This window comes from Anomalospiza imberbis, chromosome 10 (assembly GCF_031753505.1).
Source record: "Anomalospiza imberbis isolate Cuckoo-Finch-1a 21T00152 chromosome 10, ASM3175350v1, whole genome shotgun sequence".
Classification (NCBI taxonomy): Eukaryota; Metazoa; Chordata; class Aves; order Passeriformes; family Viduidae; genus Anomalospiza; species Anomalospiza imberbis.
In genome coordinates this window covers 21,699,856-21,719,180 of record NC_089690.1, presented here as the reverse complement: position 1 = coordinate 21,719,180, position 19,325 = coordinate 21,699,856, and the positions used below count along the sequence as shown (strand labels likewise).

The 19,325-nt window shown below is 48.6% G+C and overlaps 2 protein-coding genes across 5 annotated transcripts; both read left to right on the top strand.

The window, feature by feature from the left end:
- The first annotated feature begins 48 nt into the window (after positions 1-48).
- On the top strand, positions 49-6,115 carry ING5 (inhibitor of growth family member 5). The gene is made up of 8 exons (XM_068201195.1): positions 49-194; positions 674-745; positions 1,424-1,590; positions 2,882-2,993; positions 3,783-3,876; positions 5,091-5,226; positions 5,387-5,448; positions 6,003-6,115. The coding sequence occupies exons 1-8, from the start codon at positions 158-160 to the stop codon at positions 6,043-6,045; spliced, it is 723 nt and encodes a 240-aa protein (XP_068057296.1). The 5' UTR covers positions 49-157; the 3' UTR covers positions 6,046-6,115.
- Positions 6,116-8,664: 2,549 nt separating this feature from the next.
- Positions 8,665-17,043, top strand: D2HGDH (D-2-hydroxyglutarate dehydrogenase). Of its 4 annotated transcripts, none has more exons than XM_068201186.1 (9): positions 8,665-9,143; positions 10,311-10,368; positions 11,762-11,901; positions 12,339-12,532; positions 13,650-13,818; positions 14,397-14,540; positions 14,946-15,088; positions 15,234-15,399; positions 16,546-17,043. In XM_068201186.1, the coding sequence occupies exons 1-9, from the start codon at positions 8,852-8,854 to the stop codon at positions 16,818-16,820; spliced, it is 1,581 nt and encodes a 526-aa protein (XP_068057287.1). In that variant the 5' UTR covers positions 8,665-8,851; the 3' UTR covers positions 16,821-17,043. The 4 variants fall into 4 exon arrangements, with proteins under 4 accessions (XP_068057287.1, XP_068057289.1, XP_068057288.1 ...); XM_068201188.1 differs by having other exon boundaries at positions 9,002-9,143; positions 10,271-10,368; positions 11,762-11,894; XM_068201187.1 differs by having other exon boundaries at positions 9,002-9,143; positions 10,271-10,368.
- Positions 17,044-19,325: the final 2,282 nt, after the last annotated feature.

Genomic DNA, 19,325 nt, shown 5'->3' with positions numbered 1-19,325 from the left:
GCGCCAATCGCCGCCCGCGCCGCCCCTCATGAATATGCAGCGCGAGCGGCGGCGGCGGCGGCCAATGGGCGGCGCGCGGGCCGTGCATACGGGATGAGGCCGCGGGCCTTGTCATGCGGGCCCGGCGGGCGGCGGGCGGCGGCGCGCGGGCCGCAAGATGGCGACCGCCATGTACCTGGAGCACTACCTGGACAGTGAGCGCGGGGCGGGGGCGGCGGAGGGGCTGGGACGGGGGCCGGGGCCGGGGCCGGGGCCGGGGCGGCGGGATGGGATGGGGGCGGCGGCGGCGGCGACGGCGGCGCGGGAATTAAAACTGCGCCACGGGCAGCGCGGGGGGGTGGAGGGGGGGGCGGCACAGTGCTTGCGTCATCAGCCGGCGCCGGGCTACGTCAGCGGTGCGCGCTGGGCAGTGGAGCGAGCGGCCATGGCGGCTGTGGGGGCCGGCGGCGCGGGGAGGCCGCTGCCCCCTCGGCGGGGCCGCTGGTGCCGGCCCGGTGCCCCGCACCCAGGCGGCTGCTCAGGGCCTGCTGAGGCGAACGGGCGGTACGTGACTCGCGGGCTGGCTTTGGTTGGGAAGGACCTTAGAACCGCCCTCGTTCCGGCCCCTGCCATGCGCAGGGACGCCTTCCATTGACCAGGTTGCTCAGAGAATTTAGGGACGCTTTCGTTGCAGGTATCGAGAATCTGCCGTGCGAGCTGCAGAGGAACTTCCAGCTGATGCGGGAGCTGGACCAGAGAACAGAAGGTGCGTGCAGCTATTTCGGCAAGCGGAGAGCGGGAGAGCCCGGCCTGAAGGACGGGGAGAGCCCCGGGGAGGCTGCGCTTTAGAGGACGTGCCTGCTCCTGCTCTCCGGCTGCGTGCTCTGCAGCGTTTGTTTCTTTCCTGGGAGGACACAGCTCGCATGGCAGGGCTTGGTTTTGTTTCCCATTTGAATTCACAGCTCTGTGATCACTTTACTCCATTTGGATGGCCTTCCTTGCACGTGTTTCCATATCTAACTTATTCTAAATTCCTGGGTGCCTTGCAGGACGATTTTTTCTTCCTTTTTGAAGTTTTTGTTGGTATCTGGCTGCACATTAATTACTTTAATTTTGAACCATCAGAGCAGTGAGTGATGGCCCAACAAGTAAAATGTTCTGTATGTGGGAAGAGAGACAGAAACTTGTGAACCCATGGGTTCAGTGTCTGATCTTAACTGTGAATTAGCCATAAATTAACTTCTGAATTAGCTGTAGAGCATGCAAGAAAGCAGACTCACACCACAAGTGTCAAAAAATGAACACCTTTAACTTAACTGCTTTTGTTTTTAAAAAGGAAAATGCATTAAGGAATTGAGGGCAGCATAACAGCTCTCAGGAAGGGTGTCCTAAGTGGAAACAGAAAATTAAAAATTCCTGCTTTTTTTTTTTTCCTTTTTTCCAGACAAGAAAGCAGAGATTGACAGCCTGGCAGCAGCCTACATCGAGTCTGTGAAGAACATGTTACCTGAGGAGAGAGTGGAGCACCTGAGGAAGATCCAGAGTGCCTACAGCAAGTGTAAGGAGTACAGTGATGACAAAGTGCAGCTGGCCATGCAGACCTATGAGATGGTGAGCCGTGGAAAAAAGGGCATCCTCTGCAGTGGTGCATGTGGAGATGCTTCACAGTGTCAGCTTTCCCTCACTTTTTCTTTTTGACTTAAATTCCTCACCAGAACACATTATTAGTCCTCAATCTTACGTTTCTCTCTGTTGCCATCCCCAAAAAGCTTTCTCCTTTGGCACCAGGTTTCTCTTTTGCTGAAGAATTAGTGAGTTTGCCCCCCTTGGAGGTGGCTTTATCAGCAGTACTTGTCTGCTGTGTGATAATGCCAGCAAATTTACCCTGCTCCCTCCTCCCCAGCAGCTCTCTGGCACTGATAATTTATTTGGGGCACACTTAGTTGAAAGCAAAATGTTTTTTTCTAAGCCAGCTGCTGTACTGAGTTGTGGAGGAACAGCAGGAATTCTGCTCAGTTGCCTTGGTTTATTGGACATCAAAATTTCCTTGATGGATCTTTAGAGAAAACCCCATTTCTTAAGATGCAGCTTTCCACTTTTTTTTTTTTTTTCCTTCTGTCCCTTGAATAATTCTTATCTCCATGTGTTTTACCCCCTGGATGAAAGTTGAGTGAGGGGAATTCTTTTGACTGTACTAAGTGTTTGTTGTCCAGCTTGCAGAGATGCTTGGGGTTTTGCTACAGCTGCAGTAGGTGTTTGGTTGCCATCAAATACTGCAAAAAAAGGAAGTTATTTCCCAGGAATATCAATGCCCTGGATAACTAGTGAACTCATTTAATGACAAACTATTGCAGCAGCACAGTTTGGGGGTGGTGGCTTGAAATCCTTGTTCTGAAAGTCACTTTATTGCGGCCAGGGTAGTACAAGGTACTTAATTAATACTAATATTGAGGCTAGTCAGCCTCTGGCTGTATTTATTGTTAAACTTCTTGGATCCACATGACAGTGGAGTACCTGGGGAAACCCCTAACTTCTCTGCTCGACACATTTCAAGGACTGTCTCTGAATTCTGAAAACTGCATGGACAAACCCCTTATTTTTAGTACCTCTCATCTTGTTTTGTTCTGAAAATCATTACTCTGAGTTGCTTGGCCTTTCTGTTGCCTCTCTTTTCCTTCCTTTCTGCTTGCTTGTGGAGGGTCCTTGTGGCTCTGCCTCCCTCATTCCCTCTCCCTGTGCCAATTTCCCTTTTCCCAGCCCGTACCCTTTCCGTGCCTCGCTCTGCACCACCACGCTCTGTTCCTGCTGATAACAGCCAAGTTTTAGCCCTTCCTGTTCTCGTCTGGGGCTGGTTTTTTGGGTGTTTCTTTGTAGTTCAGTTTGTGGTTTCCTCCTGGTGCAGGTGGATAAGCACATCCGCCGGCTGGATGCGGACTTGGCGCGGTTTGAAGCTGATCTCAAAGATAAACTGGAAGGCAGCGACTTTGAAACCCCTGCACCCCGAAGCCTGAAAAGTGGGTGAATTTTATACAATTGGGAGCCTTTTCCAGCACTTAGAGTATCAAAGCAGGAGGGCTGAGATATAAAATAGGCTGTTATTTCTGGAGGAAGGAAAGACGTGTGTTGTTCTCTGCTTGTTTTTAATGCTCTTCAAAATGCTTACACTGGGCAAGAGATGAAGAGAAATGTGGTGCTGGGATCAAACTTACTGTCCCCGTTTCGTCCTGAGGTTGTTACTGGTTTTAAGGAGGGTGCTGTGCCAAAACTGTGCCGGTGTAACAGTCTTAGTTTCGGGAGAAATTAGGAATTAAAGAAGATGCCGTTTTCTGTCGTGTGTACTGAAATATTGTGTGATCACAGTGGCATTTGAATGTGGATACAGCAGCACAGCACAGCTTTGTGCCTTTGAACAATGAAATAAGGGGTAGGAGCAAGGAGGTGGAGAAAAAAGTTATGTTGGTTATTGAGTAATCTGTTAACTGTGTTTAAAAATACACTGAGATGAAAAAAAAATACTGCATGTCTAATCAAGCGTGGTGCTGTTTATGAACTGTGCTGACATACTGCAGTGCCTTATTGTCAAAATTACAAGCACAAGAGTTTGGTGCTCAGTTGTTATTAAATTTGGTGTATTTGTGGCTTAAAAATGCCTTTCAGTCAGGATATTCAATTACAAATATAATAAGGATTACTCAATTACATATGAAATAGGGATTTCAAGACGGTAACTGCATCAAAAGAACAAGAGCTGGGGATGTTTCTGCCACTCAGGCTGAAATGATGGGGTTGTTTTTCCTTTCTAGAGGGACGAAGTCAGAAAGACAAAAGAAGCTCTCGTGGTCGAGGCAGGAGAACATCTGAAGAAGACACACCAAAGAAAAAGAAGCTCAAAGGAGGGTAAGGCAGAGCCAGGCACAACTCCAGGGCCTTGGGCTTGCCACTTCATGAATTTTCCACAGGCTCATATTACCCTGTTTATGACTCATGTCCAGATGGTGAGCAGTGTTAAGAGTGTTCTGGTCTTACTCCATTTCATTAATGTCCTGCTTAGGACAGGCCAGCATTGTTAATTAACTCCTTGGTTGGCATGTGGAAGCTCAGCATGCTTGGAACACTCTGACTGGAAGGACAAGATCAGCCTCCCTGTTGCTGTTGGCAAGCTGGGAGAAGATAGCTTTGATTTTTGTCACAGGGCTATTTTTAACAGTTGCTTGTGGTCTTGATGGTAAAAGAAATTCACTTGGCCGTCAGGACAGAACCTGATGTTGTGCTTCTGTTCTAGAAATGTTGGAGAATTTTGGGGAGTTGTTTTTGAAGAACTGTGTCCTAGGTAGCCTTGAATAATTTGGTTTTGAGAGACAAGGAGGAAAGCATGTCCCCTCTCTGAGATGGGATTTATATTAAAGGGGCTTGGTTTATTCTGATATTTTCAGGTGGCTAAATGGAGGGCAGGAAACTAAAAATAGTTTTTGTGGACTGCTACTGGCATGTCAGCACATCCCTGTCAGGGTAAAAGGGTTCACTCATGCCTGACAAGGAGAAAAAAATCTATATTGAAACAGAATGGGGAGAAACCCCAAGCAGGTTATTCTACCCACAACCAGGCGTGATCTCTCTGATAATTTTGTTTCTTTACTCATGACAGCTACAAATCCATCTCTTAATTCTTTCTAGTCATATTGTGTTTGATCCAGCCTACCTTATGATTTTAATTACTGGATTGTGGTAATGTAATACAGGCTCTAAAACAGGCTCAGTGTGGTTTAGGGAAGATAATGTACAACACTAATTTTCCCAAGTAGGATTTGGATCTTGGAAACACCAAATCCCAGAATGTTTTGAGTTTGGAGGGGCCTTAAAGACCCCATTCCAGCTCCCTGCAGTGGGCAGAGACACTTTTCCACTAGCATGGGTTGTTCCATGTCTGGCCATGAACACTTCAGGAATGGGAGAGGCACAGCTGTTCCAGGGCTTCCCTACCCTCACAGGGAAGAATTTCTTCCCAGTATCCCATCTAACCCTGCCCTCTGGCAGTGGGAAGCCATTCCCTTGCAACACAGTGCTGTCTGCAGTTAAGAAGTGTTTTGTCCTGACTCTGTCCTTGCCCACAGGTCTGAGTTTGCTGATACCATCCTGTCAGTGCATCCCTCAGATGTCCTGGACATGCCAGTGGATCCCAACGAGCCCACCTACTGCCTGTGTCACCAGGTGTCCTATGGAGAGATGATTGGCTGTGACAACCCAGATGTAAGCACTTGAGAGATGATTGATTTTCAGGTGTTTGTTGCCTCCCAACCCTGTACAGTCCAAGGAGGGGGTCCTTGCTCAGTTAGTTCATTCCAAATGATGGGAATATTTGTGAGCCGCTAAGAATCTCCTCTGTGGGTTTTCCCTTTCTCTTTTGCAGTGCCCAATCGAGTGGTTCCACTTCGCATGTGTGGACCTGACCACCAAACCAAAAGGGAAATGGTGAGTGTGACAGCATTCCGCTTTGGGATTTTTATCAGGCCTCAACAAGAATTAAAACCCTGTTGTGACCCTGACAGAGGAGCTTTGCTCTTCTCATCTGAGGGTTTGCATCCTCTGTGACTGGGGATTGTTTTGAGGGTAGAAGAGAGAAAACAAACCTTCTTGTTAAAGTCCATTTCCACAGAAGTCTTAGGTACTGGTGGGAGCAAAACTGCCTGATAAACAGAGCAGGTTTTGACCTGAGGCTTGTGTAAACATGGACATTCTACATCTGAGGTTTGCTTTATTGTCACTAATTGTAGATGTGCCTAAAACAGACACAGGTACCTCTTCCTTTCACTTCTGGAGGCAAATTTTGAAGACTTCTCAGGATTTTACTATGTGTTTATCTTAGAAAGGATCATGGACTTGTTATTTTTATCTAATTCACTGTTTTAATCAAGTTAACAAATTGCCTGCCAGAAACAGGCTTAATTGTGCACAAATGTTAAAAGCAGCTCTTGGGCTCTGTGCTATTAATTTCAGGAGCTAATTACTGCCTCTTTTTCCTACAGGTTTTGTCCTCGTTGTGTTCAGGAAAGAAAGAAAAAGAAGTAAGGACTAGAGGGGGATACACCATCGAGGCAAGAAGAATTTAATATATTCCTTCATTCATGTTGCAATATTACCTTTGATTATTTTTGTTAATCTCTCCTCCATCTTTTTCTGGTATGATATTTAATTATCCAGTGGCCAGTTGAAATTCCTGTTCTTTCCTAAGACAATGACTTTGGGAGGGAGTCCCAAATCCCTTTGCCACGGAGATTTTATTTATGTTAGTCTTGCACAATAGTACTGAGGGAGGGTGTTGCCATTTCCCTGAAGATTCTCTAAGGACATCACTGTGAAGATGAAACCTACAGTATTCTTGGAGAAAGAGAAGGTCAGATTTATTCACCAAATAAGATGAAGGCCTGAATTGTTAGCTGTGATTGCCTGTGTGGCACATGGGTAAATCAGGTTTTAGGGAAAGGCTCCATGAGGATATTGTTTGTTCCCATGATGGTGTGGCTCTGCTGTTGAAGAAGGCCATCAGGAATGTTGTAACAGAACTTCTTGTCTTTTTTTAATGGGCCACATTTGCATGTTCTTGACTTCTCTAGCTGCCTTTCAGATGATGAATGGGAATCCTTGCATTAGCACAGGGTCAGTGGCTGCAGGAGAAGAGAGAGAGGAAATCGGGAGCTGGAAAGCAAAAGTCTCTGGTTTTTTCCTTCCTCTGAGATACAGAAGTTGAGGGAAGAGCAGAGATAACTCTTGCCTTCATATGTCTCCTGTATCATGAGGCTTACCTGCCTTCAGTGGGGAAAGGTGTTCCAGGTTTCCTTCCTGCTGGTGGAAGGAAGAAAAGAAAGCCCCAAACTCATGAACTTTGCTGGCTCTGGTCCCTAGTGGGTGTTAATGGCAGCTCTGTGCAGGGCTGTGTGCTGCTTTCCATACCAGTGTGCAGGAGCTCTTGGTACAGACTGTTGGAAAGGCATGAAGAAACTCCCAGATAAGCTTTTCTTCTGCTGAAAAAACAGCACAGAAGATTAAAAACACTTCTACTCAGATTCTGGCACACGTTTTCAAAGGAAAGAAGGCTTTTCCTGTTACACTGAGCCTCTTCCTCATGTTTTGCAATGAAGGAAAGTAGAACACAGCTCCTGCCACCTCTCCTTCCCTCTGTCAGGCTTTGTGCCTGCTGCTGATGTAAAAGAAACCTCTCAATTGCGAGGCAGCTTTTCCGTGAACATTGATTTATGCAGGAAAAAAGGATGAATTTTAGGAAAAAATCCCTGTGTCCAGGGTCCTGTCATTTCCAGTGTGATGCTGCAGGTGTCTTTACTACATGGCATCACAGAGAGGTGAAGTTCCCACAGTTCTGTGCATGAAGATGCACATTTGTGATGCACAGTTGTCATTGCTGCCTCAGAGTAGCACATGGAAAGCAGGCAGGGAAATCAAAGCTGGAGTGCTGGACGGAAGGAGGAGGAACAGCACAGTCACCCGAACCTGGAGTTCAGCAAGCCCTCTTCTTCTTCCTGCCTCTTCATGAGAGCAAATGTGATGGCTCATGAGCCAGCCTGCAGTCCAGTCCCCAGAGGGTGAGAGCTGCTGCTGCTGCTTCACCCCCTGCACTGGACTGAGTTGGAGCACTGCTGTATCCTGAGAACCCGTGCTGATGCTGTCCCAGGTTTTGTTTTCCCCTTCCACCCAATGGTATTGTAGGCAACTTCTTTTCCTGTTTTTCCTAAGCTTTGTTAGTACTGGTATTGCTGTGGATTAAGCATCTGATTTGAAACAATCTCAAAATTCCACTCTGGAGGTCTTGCTGGAAACATGCCATGAGGGAAGAGAGCTGCTCTGGGTGAGCCAGTGTGGAGCTGACTTCCCTCAGCTCTAAAATTCTGGTCAGGTAGCATAACAAAACACATTTTTAGAAGTACTTTTGGGGCTTCAAAGAGCATTTTCCACTTGAAACCAGCAAAGCAAAAAGGAAAACAAGCTCTGGAAGGTAGAGCCCTCAAAGGGAAGGATAATTTGCTAGGAATGATGAATAGTGTGAGGTACAACATTCTCCCGTTCTTTACAACGCCTGTGATGTGTAAAGCATCTGAGATCTGATACCAGCAATAAACTCTCCCACTGGGAACCTGCCAGTTCAGGGCTTGGATGGGCTCAGGAGCGTCTCCTGCCCTCTTACACCTGGTCGTAGAGAATTTTTACGACTCCTTGTAAACAGAAATACCAGCAGCCTTCATTTTTGCTTACTAAAGGATTTAAATCTTCTGACTTTTGAATGTACAGTGTTAAATATTTCCTGGAGAAGGGTGATCCCTAAAGGAATGCCCCACTAAACATTGCCCAAAAGCCCCCGCCAGGGGCCCAGCTTTACTGCAGCTCTCCAAACCGGAGGTCCGAACCGACTTTCACCCAATTACCGAAGCAACAGGGAAAAAAAAAAAGTAAGGAATGTAATGTTTAAAAAAGAAATGTATATCTGTATTTTTGGATCTTGGAGATGTTGGATTATATTATAAATAAAATATTTTTGGGAATAAATGTGTGAGGGGGGTGCTGTTGCAACCGCCGGCCGCCAGGGGGCGATGCTGCCCGAGCGCGTTCGCGCTGAGCGCGGGCGGGCGGCAGCGCCCCCTGGCGGCTTGGAGTGAGGCGCGCGGCGCGTCCCCGGCGCTTCCAGGGCACGGAGCGTCCTCGGAATCTCCGGTGTTACCGGGATAATCCCGAGTTCCCCCGCCCGCTCCGCGCTAACCCACACTGCGGAGGCTGCGTGGCGCTGCGGTGGGAGACTCCCCGAGGCGGCGCGCTTCCCCTCACGGCCGTGGGAAGGGGGCAGCGGACAAGGCCGCGGCTTTTTCCAATGCTTTCTCCAGTGGTGTGGCGCCGCGGGGCCGCCTGGCTGAGGAGCTGCCGGGGGAAGGTCCTGCGGCGCGGCGGCAGCCGGGAGCCCCCGGGCGTGCCCCGGGCCCGGGGCTGCGGCGGCTCGCGGGAGGCGGTGCCGACCCGCGAGCGCTACGGCGTGCGGCGGCTGCCCTTCGCCCGGCTGGCGGAGCGCGATGTGGCCTTCTTCGAGCGCCTGGTGCCCGGCAGGGCGCTCAGCGGCGAGGAGGAGGTGAAGCCGTTTAACGTGGACTGGCTGAAGTCGCTGCGAGGTAAGCGAGCTGCGTGGTGAAACCTCCCTCGTGTCTCTGACCCTTACCGGAACGAGTTCGCCAAAGGAAGTCTTGGCTTTCTTTATGGCGGATCACAGCTGTACAGACCGCAGAGTTGGAAGGGACCCCTGAGGGTTATCGAGTCCAACTCCTGACCCTGCACAGACACCCCGACAGCCCCCCCTGGGCCTGAGAGCGTCATCCAAATGCTCCTGGAGCTTGGGCAGCCTCGGGGCCGTGCCATTCCCTGGGGAGCCTGGGCAGTGCCCCACCGCCCTCTGGAGGAAGAATCGTTTCGTGATAGCCACCCTAACCCTTTCCTGACACAGCTCCAGCTGTGCCCTCCGCTCCTGTCACTGGTCACCAGAGACCAGATGAGTGCCTGCCCTTCCAAAATGAGTTTTTCTCATCAAATTATTACTTTAAAAATACTTGATACCTTGTAAACTTAAATACTTTCATTTAAAAAAAATCTAAACCCTCTAACTTAATAATATTTTTTTCCTGAGATGAGTTGATTCAGCTAACAGTTTTGATTGAACCTCAGAAAAGAATTTGAAAGCTTTTAGGAGACTTGATTGCAGCCTTCCAGTACCTTAAGAGGGCTTATAAAAAGGGGGAGAGAGACTTTTTATATGGGCCTAGAGTGTCAGGACAGGGGGGAATGGCTTCCCACTGCCAGAGGGCAGGGTTAGATGGGATATTGAGAAGAAATTCTACCCTGTGGGGGTGGTGAGGCCCTGGCACAGGTTGCCCACAGAAGCTGTGCCTGCCCCATCCCTGGAAGTGTCCAAGGCCAGGTTGGACAGGGCTTGGAGCAACCTGGGCTAGTAGAAGGGAGATGAACTTTTAGGTCCTTCCCAACCCAAATCATCCTGTGATTCTAAATCAAGCTTTGTGAATTCTCTGTTGCTTCTGTCAAAGATTTCATGACAATTTAAACTGTGTCCCATTACCCCCAGTGGCAGCCAAGTCTACCTGTACATGCAAAGTTTTTTGCAGGGCTCAGAGGGAAAGGCTGCTGCTGAAATGTTTGTTGTCCAAGTGGTTGAAATGCCTAACGGTGGAGGAAGCATTGTTGTTTCCCACCTCATGTTTTCCCACCTGTTTCTTTCTGACCTCTGCAGAGCCACAGCTTGCCTTGAGAGTCCCTTGCTTTCATTGCAGGCTGCAGCCAGCTGGTGTTGAAGCCCCAGACAACGGCAGAGGTGTCTCAGATTCTCAGGTAACACACACCTTTTCTGCTGGGCTTGGTGCTGAGGAGACTTGGGTTGAGTCAAGGATTATCTGGTGCATGAAGAGAGCTTGTAGGTGTTCAGACACCCATTGCTTAAGCACTGGAGTTGCTGAGGCAGTTTTCTTCATGATTTTTGTGTTCTGATAAATGGCTAAAATTAGGTATTGTACAGATGCTCAGAAAAGAGAAGTTTTGTGAAAGATTCAGGAGGGTCTGTTTGAAAAGGTAAAGAAGGTTAGGGCAGAACCGGGTGGTTTGAGGGTCTGTTTTATCCACACTGGTGTGAGCACAGCTCTGGTTGGGCAGTGCTGTGCCAGATCACTGTTTGGCTGAGGAGCTGAAAGCTGCAGGAACGTGCTCCTGGCTCTGTTAAAGCAGGGATGCAGAGCACAGGAAGGGCAGGCAAGGCTTCTGAAGGAGCTCTGGTGTCACAGGGACGTTCTTCTTTCTTTCAGGATTTTTCATAGAGCAGCACAGAGGAAAGAAAGAGAAAACTATTTCTATTTCTGCTCCTTGTTTGTCTCGTGTGGAATGTGTTAGGAAAATTGTTTACCTGGGGTGATTGCTTGATTTGATTCTGGTGAGGATTGTTTGAGCCTGATGGCCAGTCAGATCCACCTGTGTCTGGACTCTTGAGAGAGTGTCACGAGTTGTGAGTGAGTTAGATATGGTAGTTAGATCAAGTAGGTTTGTAGTTTTAGTATCTTCCTTTAAATAGTATATTAATGTATTATAGTACAGTTATAATAAAGAAATCATTCAACCTTCTGAACTAGAGTTAGACATCATCATTTCTTCCCACCAGGTTCACCTACGTTTACAATACTCTGGTGCTGTGGGGCTCTGTGCCATCCCTTGTGCAGGAGCTGCTGTGAGCTCAGAGGGGATGTGGTGGGTGGTGCTTGGCAGGGATGTGGCAGGTGGAGCAGCTGAGGCACAGGTGCACATTTTGTTGCCTACAGGGCATTAATTTCTTGGGAGGAGGAGGGCAGTCATGTCTGAAAGCACTGCCAGAGGCTGGCTGTCAGAGCCCACTGGGGAGCCCAAGCTGTTAAAACAGACTGCTGCAGAAACAGCTTCTGTAGAAACATAAGCAGAGCTTTCCAGGCAGTTGTTGTGTGCCAGATGTGTAGATACACAGGGGGCTAACCTCAAGTGTTGGTTCTTTGCTCAGCACTGGGCTGTGGTCAAACAGGAGTTGCACTTTCTCGCTTTGTCATTGAAACTCTCTCCTTCCGTCAATTTAATCTTGCTATGAAATGCTGCTTAATTTTTAGGAGCACTGTCACAGCAATCAACATTCATGTAGAGGTGAAACTTCTCTGACAGACTGATTATGGCTTTTAAATGCATAAAAATTCAGAAACCTTTTTCCTTCCAGGTACTGCCATGAGAGGAACCTGGCAGTGAACCCTCAGGGAGGGAACACAGGCCTCGTTGGTGGCAGCGTTCCTGTCTTTGATGAGATCATTCTCTCCACTGCTCTCATGAACCAGATCATCAGCTTTGACAAGGTGTCCGGTAAATATTCCAGGGATGTGAAGCACAGAAATGAGCCCCAGGCCGCAAAACAGACATTTTCCTGGGAACAGATAGCAGCAGGATCAGCAGGGTTCAGCCCAGCAGCATCATAAGGAGGTTTGTTTGGATTTGGGAGGGTTAGGGGGCTGGTGTGAGTATCTCTGTTCAGAGAGGGAGAACAACAGGCAGAGACACACTTAATGTTGCTGTGTTTTACCAGTCCAGAGTTGTGGATTACGAGATATTGAGGTAATAGCAAAGCTCCCTGAGGCTTGAGGAGGGAGCAGTTCCCTGGAGCATGCACAGATTTGTGCATTTAAGTTGAATCCCAGGAAGTTTTGAAGGAAGTGGTGGTTGCATCTGCTCATACTGCTCCTGCTTCTTGAGAAGGCGCCTTCTCCTCACCATCAGCTTGTAGCATGGCGTTTGTGTTCCAGGAATCCTTGTGTGCCAAGCAGGCTGTGTGTTGGAGAGGCTCAGTGAGTACTTGGACGAGCAGGGGTTTATCATGCCACTCGACCTGGGAGCCAAAGGCAGCTGTCACATCGGGGGGAACGTGGCCACCAATGCCGGAGGCCTGCGGCTCTTGAGATACGGCTCTCTGCGAGGGACCGTGCTGGGCCTGGAAGTGGTAAGGCGAGTACCTGGCAGTTCCCTTCTCTCTTTATTCCTCTGCTGCTTACTGCTTCCTGCTCTTCTACTGCCCAGCACACAGCCAGGTTCTCTCCAGCCTTCCACTCTTATCTGTTCCTTGTTGGGCTCTTTTGAGAAGGGTCAGCACATGTTGTCATGTGTGTAGCATGTTATTGCTGCTGCAGTTTCCAGCTTCCTCACTTCCAGTGCTTGCTGACAGAGGTGGTGTTAGGTGGTTTTCTAATCCAGACAAGTGAAAAGAAGGTAGGGAGAGGTTGGGCATTCCAGGTTGTATGGAGTTGGTTCCTCTGAGCAGTGGGTCTCTGGAACACTCTGCTAAATCCATCCTGCCTCACTCTCTTCTAGTGGCTGCTCACTTGAATTTTAATAGAATCATAGGATCACAAACTGGTTTGTGTTGGACGGGGCTTTGAAGATTATCTTAAGGTTGAAAGCCCACCCCATTACAGAGCTGTCTGCTTTAGGTTCATTTGGCTACTGGCTGTGTCCTAGAGTCTCTGCTGTTCCTCAGCTGCTCCTGTCCTAAAGGCCTTGGGATGTAAAGGCTGGATTAAGAGTTCTAAAGTTTTCATGGCTGGGGACAAAATTTGGGCAGGGAACAAAAGCATGGCTTGGTTTTACTGTGTAGGCTTAGAAAGGAGAGCATTTGTCTGAGGTCAGTTTGGCTCTAATGTCAAAATAGCCTTTAATAACTTATCTTGGAGATACTCAGCCTTAATTTAAGGCTCAAGTGTCAGAGGGTTTACTTCATTCTGCTTAACTGTTCACTGTTTCAAGTAGCTTTCCTTGTTTCTGCTGGATAGTGGGAGCTAGGGCTGCAGAGAATGGCTGAATTCTCCACCATTAGTAAGAAAAGCAGAGCAAACTGGATCTTCTGTTATTACTTGTCCTGATGGAAGGAGGACCTGCTCTGTCCTACTCAGGTAGGATGTGGAGCGGGGGAAGAGCTGGGGATGGAGGAGCAGTGTGGGAATGGGCTGCAGCTCTGTCACGTGCTCAAGGGGAGTGACACTTCCCATCAGCTTGGTGGTAGGCAAGTTCATGCCCGCAGATTCCTACCCAGGTGCTCTGACTGGGTCCCTGTGTTCCCACAGGTGCTGGCTGATGGCTCAGCTCTGGACTGTCTGACCTCTCTGCGCAAAGATAACACGGGCTATGACCTGAAGCAGCTCTTCATCGGATCCGAGGGGACCTTGGGAGTTATCACTGCTGTCTCCATACTCTGTCCTCAGAAGCCTAAGGCTGTGAATGTGGCATTCCTAGGTAGAAGCTGATATTAATGATTTCACACCTGAATTCAAAGGCTGGGAATAGGGATAGAGAGGAGAAAGCACTGTTCAGCCTGCTGAGCTGGACTGCCAGCATCAACAGGTTTCTTGAAAATAGTGTGGAGCTCTGTGCTAAAATACCTGTGCAGATATTTAATATCTGTTGAAATATCTGCAAGGGCAGGTTGTTCTGTAAGAAAAGTGGAGCCAGGAGCTTAGCAGGGTGCGGAGGCAGGCAGAACAGTCCCCTCAGCTGGTGAGGGAGGGCCTGGTCTGACAGGCTCAAGAGATGAGCAGGGCAAGACTGTGACAGTAGGCAGAGGCAGCCACCATCCAGGAGTCAGGTGAGTGACAGGGTGATGAGGCAAGGCTGAGAAATCATGTCTGCAGGTCAGGCTCTGGATCAGCAGGCATGTGGCCAGGCTGCTTAAAAGCTGCTTCTAAGTGTCCCTCAGCAGGTCCAGCGTTGTTTGTGGGAGCCTTCACTGAGATTTTTTTACTTCTCAGAGACCTCTAGAGGGTTTGGGGTGGTGTCTGTTTTTTGGTCCTGATTCCTCTCTGTTCTGTCTGAAGGGTGTCAGAGTTTTGCCAAGGTTCTGGAAACATTCACAACCTGCAGAGCCATGCTGGGCGAGATCCTGTCTGCCTACGAGTTCATGGATGAGAAGTGCATGGAATTGGTTGTGAGACATCTCAAGCTGTCCAGCCCAGTGGCAGGTACCACTGATAGTCACACTGTAGAAGGGGGCACTGTACTGCTTGGGGATTTTTAGACTACTTTTAAACACTTCTAAAAAGTGACTCATTTTTAAAAGTTGACTCATTGATTTTTAAAAGGTTGGTGATTGTGCGGGCCTCCCTCATAATTTTTGTATCTAGTATATCCATTCCAAACACCTTTTATCTTTAAAGATGAAACTTTTTACTTGTATTTGTCTTCACAAAACTGCTAACTTTCTGGGAGGTGGTTGCTTGATAAAAGATCTAGCATGTCAGTGAAGTGTCCTCTCTGGCACCAGAGAGTCTGGGCACATAACATGTGGGGAAAGCTCCAAAACCTGCCCTGAATTCCTGTTTTGCCCCAGGGCAAAACTTACTTACTTTGTTTGCCCTCATTCTCAGACAGCCCTTTTTATGTTTTAATTGAAACTTCGGGCTCCAACTCAACTCACGATGAAGAAAAATTGAACAACTTCCTAGAATGGGCCATGGTTTCTGGTTTGGTCACTGATGGAACTGTGGCAACGGACGATAAGAAAATAAAGGCAAGTCAGTGTTTCCTCTCCCACAAATCTCTTTGACGTGGATTTGTGTTTTGTAAAGGGGAGTGTTCAGACTCAGGTTTGGTGTATGCATGGAACCCAAGAGCTACTTGGGTTATGTGGATTTCTGTGGTCCTTGATTCCTCAGGTGCTGTGGAGCCTGCGGGAGAGAATCACCGAGGCCCTCACTCACGACGGTTATGTGTACAAGTACGACGTCTCTCTGCCCGTGGGAAAGCTCTATGACCTCGTGACTGATATGAGGGCTCGGCTGGGCCAGAGTGCCAAAAATGTGGTGGGCTATGGCCACTTGGGTAAGTGGGGATGCTGGGAAAGGAGGTGATAGCCCTTCTGTGCTGTGGGTGGGAGGCTTAAATTGAGGGCTGTGGAAGAGGAGGGTACGTCAGGATCTTTGTGTTTGAATTTCACTGCTTTCAGACTGTTTTCCATATACTGATGGCAGGTTTCTGGCCAATGAGCCAGGGAACTGGTCATCTGTATCTTCTTGTTGTGTACTTTCTATTTAAATGTGTAATTTGTTCAATTGGACCATCAATTTGGTTAATGTACTTAGACACAATTGGCAGATAAACACTTTCTTGTCCAAAGTGATTAATCCTACTGGAAATCGGTTTTTTGTGAGCCATTAACCCTCCAACAGAGAGTGATAATGATAAATGCAGAGAAAGTCTGATAGACTTGTCAGCATGCCGGGAAAGTAACCTGATCTTACAAGCAGGTAAACTGGTCATTTAGCAGAGCTGTTCTGTTACAGGAACACTCTTGGGCACACTTGATTAGGGATCATCTGAAAGACACGTTGCATAACAAAGGCTTCCTGTTGGTAGCTCTTTGAGGACTAAGCTGTGTTCTGTGAGGGTTCTGTGCTAGGATGCAGGAGGAGGATGAGTAAGTTGTATTTATCTTTGTGTGTTTTGGTGTACCCAGCAACTCTGTGCCTAATCAAATACTGTCACACACAGTGGCAAAAAGAGAAATTGTTCTGCTTTCTTTGTTTCTATTGATACAGTGCCAAAGCGCATTTAGAGCATTGCACAAACATAATAGGGAGAGAAAAAGTGATGAAGGACCATGTTAGAACCTAATGATCATTATGAAATGCCATTGGGGAAGTCTTTGTCATTGCATCACGGTGGTGGCACAAGCATTAATGCAGCACAGTGCGAATTTTAAAATCAAAAAAGTCAGAGTTTGAAAGTAGCTTAACTCAGAACACTTCCTCAAATATTGCACTCGGAACAGGGAAAAGCAAAGATCCTATTTGAATTATTTGTGCACAGAGAGGCTGGTGTTTGTAGGACAGTGCTTGTCCTTTTTGCACAGTTTGCAGTCTAACAAAGACCCTGTTGTTTGAGAACGCAGAGGAGCCAGGAATGAGTATCCATTGCAGGGCCACCAGGTTTTTCTCCCAGACCCACCTGTGCAATGTTTTCTTCCAGGAGATGGGAACTTGCACTTGAACATCACGGCGGAGTCCTACAGCCATTCCCTGCTGGATGCCATCGAGCCCTTTGTGTACGAGTGGACTGCGAGATACAGTGGGAGCATCAGTGCAGAGCACGGGCTGGGCTTCAAGAAGAGGCAGTTCATTCAGTACAGCAAACCACGCGAGGCAGTGGTGCTCATGCAGCAGTTCAAAGCCATGCTGGACCCCAAAGGGATCCTCAACCCCTACAAGACGCTGCCCTCGGCTCCCGAGAGGAGCACGTACTGAGGAGCCAGGAGAGCAGGGCAGCTCCAGCTCCATGCCTGCACTTGAGCCATAAGCACACTGGGTCAGCAAGCACGTGGAGTGCTCTGTGTTTGATTTTGTTAGTGGGACGGAACAAGTAAAGGAATGTGGTTGCTCTTTTTGGGGCTGCCCGCTCTTGCTGAAGAGCACACTGCTGGGTTTCCTACTTAGTCTGAACATTGAAACCAAACACAGAGATACTATGCTGTGTGTGTGTATGAGTATTCCAACTCTCTCTCCCCTTGGGTTTGCTCTGATTTATGAGTGACAGCAGCCAAAGGAAGCATTTTCTCACTTAGGCTGTGCAAGTGAAGCATCAGAGACACAGGAGAACCTGTGGATGCAAGTCTTCCAAGTGAAGATGTTGCACTTCCTGTCCTGGTTTGAAAAGACAGATGTCTGCTAATGAAGGCAGGAGCCTTCTGTGAAATGGAAAATGTAAATCCCCTTCCTTCGAATTATTATGATTTTGAAACTAAGAGGCTCTCAGGCAAAGATACGGGAATAGGAATAACAGTTCTTTACTAGGAAAATAAAAATACAAATGCAATAGTACAAAAAAACAACAAAAAAAACCCCACTGAGAGAGTCAGAATAGGACCTGACACCTTGTGGGTCAGGGTGGTGGCAGCAGTCCCATTAAATGGTGGCTGCAGTCCTCCTGCAGTGCCACTGTGGTTCTGGTGGAGCAGGGATCCTGTAGAAGGGCGGAGTTTTCCTCTGAGGGTCCAGTGGTGGTGATCTACACCAGCTTCAGAGGAAAACTGGTGTTCCTCTGGGAATGCAGTGGAGAAGAAAGCTGCTCCTCTGGGAATGCAGTGGGCAAAGGCTGCTGTGGTGTTCCCAAGGTCAGATTGTATCCAGGTAGGAATGCTTGGCTCCACCCCTGGGCAGAGCATCTCCCCATGGGATGATGGAATTTTCTCAGCCATGCAGGGACACTCAATGGCCATGAATAGAAGAGATCTCCTGGAGGGAGGATTGGTTGTGGGAGAGATAAAAAACTGCCCGATAAACAGAAGAGAACTGCCCTGCCCTTAACAGATGGTAATTTAATACACACCCAGCTAAACCTGAGACACTTCCTCACTTGTTTTACCTAATACACTTTTCCCAAAGCCCACAGCAGCATCTGGCTATGGCCTCTTTAGTGATGCCACCTCCAGGCTTTCCCAAATAAGCATCAGTGTTATCCCATGTACAGGTTTGCAGTGCTGGAAGGACTGGCCAGAGAAGAGAGGGTGCTGGAGGCCCAGCTTCTGGATTTTATTAAATGGAGGAGAAATAGCAGCAGCCAGGATGAGGGAGGGGATCCCAGCCCTCCTGCTTGACCAGGGGCAGGCTTTAGGCATGCCATTATTTCCTGCTTTCTTGACTTCCAGTCTGTTCTTCCCAGCAAATCATGATTTGCTCTCACAGAGAGGTGTAAAATTATCCCTCCCAACCTGGCTGGAAAATATCTGGGATAACCTGGAGTGAGAATCCAATACAACGGGGCTTGGAGCAACCTGGTCTAGTGGAAGTTGTCCCTGCCCATAGCAGAGGAGTAGAATGAGATGGGCTTTCAGGTCCCTTCCAACCCAAACCGCTCTGTGACTCTGCTGGGAGTGCTGTGGACTCTGGAGGGACAAGAGGCCTTGCAGAGGGATCTGCACAGATGCACCATGGGGCAATGCCAGTGGCACAGAATTACTGAGTCCAAGTGCTGGGTTCTGCACTTGGGTGGAGCGAGGCTGAGCACGAGCGTAAGCTGGGAGAGGAGTGGCTGGAGAGCAGCCCTCTGGAAGGGTCTGGGGGTGCTGGTTGGCAGCAGCTCAGCAGGAGCCATGGCCAGGAGGGCAGGTGGCATCCTGGGGGCACCCGACACAGCGTGGGCAGCGAGCCAGGAGAGGGGATGGCCTGGCTGTGCTCAGCCCTGGGGCGGCCTCACCCAGAGTGCTCCAGCGTTAGAGATGGTGGGAAGGTGCTTGAGTGTCTCCAGAAGAGGAGAACCACGCTGGGGCTGGAAGGTGTGATCTGGGAGGAGGCTGAGGGCTCTGGGTTTGTGTGGTTTGGAGAGAAGGAGGCTGAGGGACAACCTCATCCCCCTCAGCAGCTTCCTGAGGAGGGGGCATGGAGAGGGAAGTGATGATCTCATGGGAATGCTGATCACAAAGCAGGGCCAGGGGAGGTTCAGGCTGGACATTAAGAAGTGTTTCTTTATAGAGCATATAATCAAACACTGCACCAGGCTTCCTGGAGAGATGGTTGATGCCCCAGACTGTCAGTGTTTAAGAGACATTTGAGCAATGGTGCAACTTTAGGGCAGCCCTGAACTGGTCAAAGCAGTTGGACCAGATGATTGTCCTAAGTTCCTTCCAGCTGAACTGTTCTATTCTAACATGAAGGGTTTTGTTGGTTTGGGGGTTTGGTTTTATGTGCTGCAGTCTGTTTTGTAATATATGGTTCATTGAAAAAAACCACATTGTCACCCTTCTGCTACAGAGG